At 39.6% G+C, this 10,440-nt stretch overlaps 1 protein-coding gene across 1 annotated transcript; it reads right to left on the bottom strand.

Moving 5' to 3' along the window:
* Positions 1-5,871: 5,871 nt before the first annotated feature.
* FABP5 (fatty acid binding protein 5 (psoriasis-associated)) lies at positions 5,872-8,131 on the bottom strand. Its single transcript, XM_009891875.1, has 3 exons — positions 7,964-8,131; positions 6,876-6,980; positions 5,872-6,762 (listed from the first exon to the last, which is right to left on the bottom strand). The coding sequence occupies exons 1-3, from the start codon at positions 8,126-8,128 to the stop codon at positions 6,712-6,714; spliced, it is 321 nt and encodes a 106-aa protein (XP_009890177.1). The 5' UTR covers positions 8,129-8,131; the 3' UTR covers positions 5,872-6,711.
* Between the last annotated feature and the right edge of the window lie 2,309 nt (positions 8,132-10,440).

Here is a 10,440-nt window from a genome sequence, read left to right on the forward strand (position 1 = left end):
AGTTTGCAGAGCTTTATCAAAGATTTTTAAAAATATTCTAAAGGGTTTGGTACACTTTGTTTTGCAAGGATCGGTAATGTTTCGGATTTGTGTTTTCTGTAACAGAGGAAAATCTCTGGGGAGACCTTTCTTCCTGGACTTATTATCTTGGACATATTGTATCAAAGGATATTTAACTTGAATTGTTCTTTCCCTCTCCTCTACAGACCCAATAAAGAAAAATAAGTTGAGAAGAAACTTCTATGGACTGTACCTTAAACATTGACCACAAGGAAAGGATATCATTGAGTAACTTCCCAAAGAAATGTCTGTATGACAGATGTGAGTAACTTACTGGGAAAATACCTAAATTATGAGGGAAAATCTCAGAACTATGTAAATTAAGACTGCAACAAGACAGAAGCCAGTGAAAACTGAGCTACAAATTTTCAACTTCCAGCTTGAAACTTGAGTTCTGGTTCCATCCAGGCATGATCAAACTTCTTCCATGTCTGTAGAGCTCTAGCTGACAGATTAATAAAGAGAGCAGATCTTTTCAGATTAAGTTGTTAACTTAATGTGATTATCATAAATTACATTCAGAAAATAATAACATTATCACTATTAAAAAACCTCAATCCAGCAGAGAATTGCTTTTTGGGAAAGCACATATCTATCTACTTTGCTAGGTCAGGGCTATACTGACTGAATACTGGAGAAAATTCTGCTTAAAACCATTTCAGCACAAGCATAAGAACAAAGTACATGTGGGACCAGTTAAATCTGGGGCTAATATTGCTGAGACCTACACTACTTTAAAACTGGACTTTCAAGATGGGTTCCATGGATAACAGTGCATGTAGTTAGAGGGAAAAGCCATACACTTAGTTTTCTTCATTTTTCTTGGTGCTGAAAAGCAAAAAATGAAAAAGGAAAAAAAAAAAAAGCAGGGGGAGAGACTGGACAAGATGCAGCTATGTTTATTCTTATCTTTCTTAATCCCTATTCGAGTAATCATACCAGCTGGATGCTCAGAATCTGAATCCAAGAGACCTGGTAGTCTTAAACATAATAGGAAAACGAAGAATCTTCATGAAGAAAGCGAGCATGCAGAGGGATAACGTGTAGGCTCAGATAAGCATGAATTGTGTTGTGCAAATACATGACAAGGGGAAAGCGGACTGAGGATTCTAAGGCACTGAAGCATCTGTGATTTCTATTTTAATCAATTGGCTGCTTCTCTTTGGTCACAGTTTCAGAAAAGAAGCCATCGGTTAAGCTGGTTAAACAAGAGGAACCATATTCCATGAGTTGTGCAAAAAGAATATGATTATTCAAACAATGCCCCCAGTAAAGGTATGCAGCTTGCATTTTCATTCTGCATCTCACCAAGAGAAAAAAATAAATCTGAAAGAATAGTAATATCCCATTTTCTGAACTTTATTTATATGCAATTACATCTGTACAAAGCAAGGTGGTTTAGGAGAATGAGTGGAGATGAGACAATAGAAAGCTTGAAGAGCAAATCCCAGTATCAATTACTGCTTTACACATTTTGGAAAGCGAAAGTATTAATAATATTTTGCCTTAATTGCACTCTGCAACAGAATAGGAATAATTCCTACTCCTCTAATTCACCAGGCTGCTAATAGAATTAAATAGCAAAGCCATAACAAGGCTTGGACATAGTTTCTATAGCAAGGAGTCAGCCTGGCTTGCCTTCAGCTCAACTTTCCATGTACACAACGAGCCCTTGTACTCCAGGAGTTTCCAGAAACTCCCTGTTGTGGACTCCCTAGTCTCAGTTCAGGGTTGCTTTTGATGTCAAGAGATGCAGGCTTACCTATTCTTTATGATTTCAAATTGGCTGTTCACCATACAGGACTACACCTCATGGCCCCAGAAGAAATAAAGCCACAGAGCAAGAATACTCCTGGGGTATGCAGCAGCAATAAAAAAATAATTTTCTGCTGGATACTTGCACTGCAAAATGAGCTGAGCTGCATCCTTTTCTGAAGGTGGACTCATTGATTTCAAGCATGAATTTCCGAGGGAAACCAGATGGTATGTGTGTGGGAGCACACGTCCAGTCCTCGATAAGTAGTATGCATGGTCCTCAGAGTGGGATATTTGTCTTCTGGTGTTTAATTTCAGAGTGTACATCTGTGATTAATGACAAATGTGTTACTTATTTTAGAGTCTCAACTATAATATTTGGGATTCAGTAAATTTTTGCAGGGCACTATCTGAAACTGATTTTGGACTGCACTTCTTGCTGAAACTTTACATTTCTTCCAAAACTATAATGGATTTCACCTGTAAATATGTCCAGAATATAATTAAGACCATCTGGTAGAGGGAATTGATTTTGGAAACATTTTTGCTGGAAAGGAAGCCAAATTCACTCTTGGGAGCAGGGTCTCTAATAGTGTTTCCTTTTCCTCTGAAATAATAGTATGAAGTAAAACCATTCTGGGAAGTGTCAACAAAATATTAATTTGATGTACAAGGGCTGAAAAGCCAAAGCTAGAAGGAGAACCATGGGACAAAAATGTGTTTACACAGATGCTGGATTGTCTCCAAGACCTGTGAAAATAGTGCTAAATCCTCCCAGGGCTGAACAATGGGACTGAAATGAGGCATCAAAGAATAAATAATATATGTTAACTTGCTCCCACCCGTTATCACACTGTGTGGGATTTTTTTCCCCCTAGAAGCACAAATAATTAACATAGTGCAAAGGTTTTCTAGTCCATTGATTGTATTTGCACATACTCAGGCAGGGAAGGAGTCACCAACTAATGTTTGATTAGAGCTGGCCTTCATTACTGCTTTTGTTTTTGTAAAACAATTTTAAGTAGCATACAAGCCCTTTATAAGGCCGTTCCTTCATAGAAATGAGTTTAATGCATGATTTTTTGTGTAAAATCTGCAGGTATCTGAGCTGAAGACTGACCATCTGGCAACTAGCTCAGGCACGGACTGATGCCCCAGGCTGAGCTGAAATGGGGCTCTTGGGCTCCTGGGCAGGTGTCAAGGGGAGCCTCACAGTCAAGGCCCCTTGAGGCCCTGAAAAATACTTACAGGGTGCTTATTTTAAGCATCTGACTTCAATAAGAGTTACTTTGAATGGACTGCTTTATGAAAAATAGAATACATTGAACACAATATTATATAGAAGTAGATAAGGTTGTTTATTGTTTAATACTCACTAGAATAAAAAATACTACTTTTTTAGGTTCTAACCTGAAAAAAAAAAAAAAAGAAAGAATAGAGTGCCTATTCAATGATTCATTTTCTCTTTGGATGTTTGAGTCTCACAGTTAATATTGCCCAAGTAGCCATTGGCAGAGCAAAACTATCTTCCTACACTTGACCTCCACACTTGAAGAAATAATCATTGCCCTTTTTTAGGACAGCTGACAGCTAACAGTGGGACCGTAACCTTAGAAAACTGAGACATTTCCCATCATTGACTTTGGTTTTTAAAAAACTTTGATCTGAAGTGCATGTGTGAGGTAAGGAGGGGAGAGGAAGAGGAAAGGCCAGTATTAATTGCAGAGAATGCAGGCAGAGTAGGATAACAACTTTGAAATAAATCATATAACCAAACCATAACAGGAAAATATTTGATAGTCTGAGTATTGTATAGAGCCAGTACACTCTCCCCAAAGCACAGTTCCTGGAAAGCTCAGACAAGAGATTTCCCTGATGAGGTGGAATATCAGATCTAAATTGCTAAACAACTTAATTTTCTACTCCTTCACCCCAGCTCACCACCAAGAGCACCCCACCCAAACCCTCCAACCCCTCCCCCCCCAAAAAACCACAAACAAACAAACAAAAACACCAAAATCCCAAAACCCCTTCTATGGTGAAAGAAGCAGAAGTACACCAGTTTGAGAAGACAGTGAGACGTAAAGATATAATTTGGACACTGCTCATGACTTTAAATGAACATGTGTTGGAGTGGATACGGAAAGTGTTTCTCTTTGAGCGAGTTTTACTCACAGCTTCAGTTTGCGGAACATGTTTCTTTTACCTCTCCAAAATATTTTCAAAAACATGCACTAAAATGTCACAACAAAACTTGCCTCCTTATTTCATAATTCTGTAGCATTGTAAAGCAGTCCTGGCTGGATAATGCATAATTTCTTCTTTTTCAGTTGTTCTGGGAAGTCTTATTTTCCACCATCTTGTGTGATATAGTGAACTACAGAGAGCTATTCAAATCTCAGGACAATTTGTCATTTTACACTGATGAGAACATTGTGTGTACACACTTCATGAAGAGTAAAACTTTTGGCTTGAACTGTAATGAATAGAAGGAATTTGGAAATGAATTGTATTTTCAAGTCTTGAGCATTATAAATCCTGGCTTGCAGTACTATAAAACAATTGTCGTTTTAAATATATGGTCTAATCTAACACAAGCAGGTTGTATATATGCTAGTTCCGGGTCATAGTACACTTACATTGAAGTTACCAGCAATATAGGCTGAAGCTAACATCAAAATAAAGCAAATAAATACATGAGCCCAAGCAGTTCTGGAGAATTAGCCCTAAAGAATTCCAGTTTCCTGTTGATCTGTGTCTTACCATTGGTCAACTCCTGTGTTTAAGATAACTTCTTATGTGTGCTAAGAGGGCTTATAATGTTTTTCTTCCATTTAATGTCAAAGTGTCACTTCCATGTGCAGTCTTTCCATCATCAAGGCACTTTAATGGTCTCTCTCCTTCATCAGGCTGCCTATTTTCATGACATTTCTGAAAGAATAATTATCTTTGGGACCTCTAGCCTCTACTTCACATGTGGCTGAAATCAGAGAGCGCACACACAAACACAGACTTTATAAGCCTTGTTTCCAAAGGAAATCGCTCTAAAAAGGTACTCTTCTGCCTTTTGTTTTACAAGAAGTGATCTCATTGTAATCAAAACGGATGTCCTATAAAAGACATTGGAAGGTCTTTCCATTCACATGAAAGATAAACAATTAACACCACCCAGTATCAGAAGAGTAAACAAGCAGCAGTAAGTGATAGACCAGTGACCCCAAAGAAGGCATAATATCCCGCTTAAAGCAGTAATGTTGTTTCTTTTGGAAGGGAGGCAGGATTTTCATATGCCATGGACTGCTGCACCCATTCTCCTGCTACCATTTAGTGTATTTCTGATTGTAAACTTACCACATTCCTGATTAGATCCATTTTTTTTCTGTTTCTATTGTTTCTGTGGGGATATTCTTTCCCCTAATAACAAAAAAAAATCTGTTTCTAATCTCCCATATAAGTATATGGCATAGAATGTCAGGAAAAATGCTAAATAAGGGTGAAGATTGACCAACTCAAAAAAGAGACATTAGGGGACCTGCAAAAATATTTACTTTTGTACAGAGCATGAAAAAAAGTTTCAAGAAACATACTCCAGCTATAAATTCTTTCAGGTGACATAGGCAAAGGGGGTGATTCATAAATAGTCAGGAAACTATGGGAAGGGTAAATGGTCCAAAATTAGGGGACAAGTCATTTTCCATGGTTGGTAGGATGAACATACGAGAACTGACTTTTCTGTGGTTAGGTTAAGGTCAGTAATATGACACGTGCACTGAGCAGCTAAAATGTCAGTAGCGTTGAAGCAGCAATGGATTCTGCAATGACCTGATGCTGCCAACTGGAAGTGTGTGATTGCAGGATCCCCCAGGCTCCTGAATCTGATAGAAATCTCCCCATCACCTGTGGCCAAACAGTTTCACTTTTAGGATATGTTTGTCTCGTGTGACAGATATTCACCTAGACCTTTTTAATTTTGTCTGATCTGACATCTCTTTGGAAGAAGGGTAAAATCACAGGCTCTGTTTCCCAACCAGTGTAAAAGTAATACTCGAGACACTGATATTTCTGATTATTTATTATGGCACTTGAAAGCATATAAACTCCATTGCTAGATGTTTCAAGCCAGTTTAAAAAAAAAAAAATGAGGCTTTAAGTTTTAGGCAGTGTTTCAGTAGATTTTGGTTAAGAATTTTTAGAATGTTACTAGACAGGAAATAAGAATTTTGCTAGAAAAACAAAGAGTCTTTTCAAAATAAGGCTTCCTTTCAGTAAAGCATGTAGGTGTTTGCTTAAGTTGATTGCAGCCATTGGCTCACCAGTATATATTTTTTTCAGATAAGAAATTTGTGGGTTCGAAACATGAAAAACCAAACTAATTCCTGAAAATACATTCGTCTACTTAAACACCAACAAAGCTTATCTCTTATTTATACCCACTGAATTCTATTTACTTTGTAACATGCAAATTAGAAACAACTCTAGAATCTGAACTCTGACTGTTTTTTCTATTTCAGATATTACTACTTCAGCAATTTAAGGATGCTGGTCAAAATACAGCTTGCTGTTAACTGTTCATTACTGTATACTGCATTATCTTGAACTGAAGGCAGCTTGTAGGAGAGCCTAAAACCAAACTGAGTTTTTGTAAAACCTCACTTTAAAATTCCACTATAGTAACAACATTTCCACTTCATATATTTAACAATTTTATTTAATAGCCTCATAAGTTCAGAATAGTTACATAATAGTTACATCACGGCTTTTAAAAAGGATTGCACTCAGCTACTCAGTCCATTGAAATACTAGAAAACAGGGAAAAGGAAAATACGGAGTGTAAAGGAGCTCTGTCCACTGAACTGAGTTGTTTGTAGCAAGTTCCTACTGAACATGAAGATGTCCTCATGCTTTCTGGTAGACTCTAACACACTTCACACCATTCATGTCACATTCCTAGAAGACAAAGAGATGGTTGTATTAACTTGCCTCAGTAAAAGATCTTTTAGAGTTAATTTTAGGCTACCGGCCAGCAACACTCAGGGATCAGACAGCGGAACTGAACTCACCACCACCAACTGTCCGTCCACTAGTTTCCGTGTTATTATGGTCTTCTTGCCATCCCATTCCTGCCCCTGAATCAATGACCCATCATCTTTTAAGCTGACGAGGGTCTGAAAGAAGAACCTGAGCATCAGTACTTTACCCATGACATTTGATGGAGTGTGAGGCTTTCCAACACCCGATTCTAAAGGAAAAATACCCACCCCAGCTCACTCAACAGTAATTTTGCCATTAACATCTACAAAGCCAGGATATTATCTTAAATGTTTTGTCAATCCTCTTCTTACAGTGGCTCACTACTCGTTCACTCACTGCTCTGACACATTGCTGCATCAGGCAGACCTTTGACAGCGTGCACAACTCCAATTAACAAGAGCAGACGGTGTTCATGGCTTTGTACATGGGCTTTGAGCTTTTGTGTAACGTTTATCTGATCTTGCAATAATAGATGAATTGCCAGTGTGTGGCTGGGAGGGATTTGGGGGGGGGCGGCACACAGAGATCACTAGGAAACGAGACACGTATTTGATGGCTTCGTTTTGTTTAACCTCCTTTTGGGTGAATATTTTCCCTACTTGGTGCAGGGAGAAGCTCTTTGCCTTCTAAAACTGGAGATGAGGGACTGTGATCTACATGTATGCCTTGTGTGGCTGTTATCCCACCGCACACTGACCCAGGCTCCCTTCTCATGCAAATACGAGACTGAGCAGAAAGGCTAACCCTAGGGCTGAATTGCCTCTGATCACACATCAATGGGATTTTTTTCCACAGGCTTCAAATGAAGTGGCATTTGGCTTTAAAAGGGATTTAGAGGTCTGTTAGTTTTACTAACACAATGCTTCTGCTACTAATTGAAAACAACAAAACACACAAGACATTATCGGTTTCAGCATTTTCCCTCTTTTGGAAGTTGCTTAATCCAGAAAAAAAAAAAAAAAAAAGATTTTTTTTTTTCAATGAGACTTACAGCGACAGCTGTTCATCAAACAAAGCATTGTTAGTATGGATGTCAAAACTGATTTTTAAATAGCGTCTCCATCTGCAAAACACTCAAAGAATTGTGGTTTTCCAGTAGAAAATCTATTATACTAACCTGAGTTTTCCTGCCATCTAATGTATTTTCCTCAAATTTCTCACCAAGCTTGAAGCTGAACTGTGAAGTTTTGAAGGTGCTTTCTGTTTTTACGGTGATTGTGTCCCCATCCTTAATAATGTAAACATCTGGTTTGGCCATGCTTCCCATTTTTCTCATGGCCATACCCACACCTGCAAGGCGAGAGGCACAGAGTGTCACAAAGTCAATTAAACCCCGAGGCTTAGGGCCACACGAGAATCGAAATACCTAATTCCCATTTAATTAGGCACTTAAGTACACTTGAGAATCAAAGCTCAAGAGCCACAAAGAAAGAGGATGTTTTAGATTATCCACTGATGAGGACAGAAAAAAAGCTTATTTGCAGGGTTATGCTTTACCTTCCTCAGGGAGCTAAAGTTAAATCTATTTTGCCCTCTAGAGGACTTGCAGATGTCCCAAAACTCAGCATAGAATTTTTACAAACAGAAATAAACAATAAACAGGAAAACAAATACAAAAGCTTAAACTAATATAAAATTATTCCCTTCAAGTTCTGAACACTTAAAAAATTCTACAGGTGATTTTGAATTGACAGATTCATCCACCTGCATATTTATTTCAACTTACTCAAAAAACACTCTTCCATCACTCTGTACACAACTGCAAACATGCAATTTTTAATAGAAGTTCATCTTCTACACCCTGTATCCAAAGTATGGACTTGTGAATTAGAAAATCGCTATCTTGCAAAATAGTGCTCACAGACAATTTACACACACACAAAAAAGGACTGCGAAAGAAGTGAGCTTTGCGAATGACTGAAAATTCATCATCTGGAGACAGCAGCCCTCAAACCTCTTCAGCATAAAGGATTCACCCTGCCTCAGCCCCTGTGTGCACTGAGTGGTTTGCTTGAGTCTTTCTGGTCTGAAGGATGAAGACATGACTAAGGTAGTAGTCAGGCAACAAAGGTGAATCCATCAAACTGGAAAGTGCAGGTCTGAACCAAGAACTGATAAGCACCCAACTGGAGCAGAAAGAGCCACCAAGTGAGTGAGCCTCTGGGCTCTGCAGCTGGTGGAGTTAGAAAATGTCACATAATAGCACAGCACTGGCCTTGAGCGTACAGGATACTTGGGTGAGGGCTGAATCCACAAAGCAAAGATTACAGTTTCCTTGGGAGGTGGAAATAAAGTACTTCCCAGCCACTGTTTCAACAGACTCAACTGGGATTCCAGGACTGAGCCTTAAGCTTGAGATTGCAGAGCAAAAACCAGTTCTCTTCAGTCCAGCTTTTCTGACCAGAATTGGAAGTTACCGTCATAGTGACCTCCCCACCCACCCTTTTGCCATCATCCAGTCCAGAGCAATCGAGAAGTTATCTGATCAGCAACACCTTGGGATCCAAATAAGCAGAGATGAGCTGTGTATGTTTTCCATATGGCAAAGAGTGAAATTCAAACTTCTTTGTCCTCGAATGTTCTTTTATACAGACTGAGAAGAATCTGCAGAATCTCATTTATGGTGTATCAATAGGATCAAAAGGCAGAGACTTTCCTAAGCAGTCAGCAAGGGTGAGATCCAATAAAGGACTGTCTCCTAAAGTGTGATTTGGAGTAAATTTAATTGCCTAAATTGTAATTGTAAAAAGGAAAAGCGACTGGTTTAAGATTGTGATCTAAAAACAAACAAACAACACTCAGTTGCTGCCTACACATGGGAGGTGCTCTGCAGTTGCAGCACTTAATTTATACTTTGAAGTTGCAACTTGGCACATGCTTAGCCCTGGCTGTTAGACCTGAGCACCGCGGCACCCTAATCCATGGCTGAACTGAGCTGAGCTTAAAATTCTTGAATTTCCTCCAAAGTCTCCCAAAGGGCCGAGTCCAGACGGCTTTCTCACATCACAGCAATCGCATATTGGCAGGCGTCTCACAAAATAGTTACAGCCACCCCTGTCTGCAGAGTGCAAATGCAGTGATGCATTTTGTATTTTACATGAAGGGTGCAAGACCTAAATTTCTTCCTCCCTTCCCTTCCAAAGACATTCAAGGCCACATCTTCTGCCTCTTGAGAAAATATCCCAGCAGTGAATAAACTGCAGAAAATAATAGCTCCTGGGCTATACACCGCAAGGTGTCTGTCACCTGTTGGCCAGGATGCTCACAGGGGAGCAGTAAATCTGAATTTGCAGAGAAGGCTCCTGGTGTTAGGTCTGCTCTTGATTCAGTATCTTCGTGTTACAAAATGTAGGGCAACCTGGAAGTGGGGATAACGAGCCAGGACTATCTCCCTGAGATAAGGGCGCTGCCCACGGGAGAATACAAACAGCCTCTGGCAGCGCACTCGGCTGTCGGTTACCCATAGGCAGTTGATCCAGTTTGGCTTTCACCTGAGGTGACACCCAAGGTGACTTGACGGGAAAGCAGCCCAGGCTCAGCAGGTCTGTGCGTGGCCACCGTGAGCCCGGCCGGGCCCCGGCGGCAGCGCTGGCC

This window comes from Charadrius vociferus, unplaced genomic scaffold (assembly GCF_000708025.1).
Source record: "Charadrius vociferus isolate BGI_N301 unplaced genomic scaffold, ASM70802v2 scaffold15, whole genome shotgun sequence".
NCBI classification, from domain to species: domain Eukaryota; kingdom Metazoa; phylum Chordata; class Aves; order Charadriiformes; family Charadriidae; genus Charadrius; species Charadrius vociferus.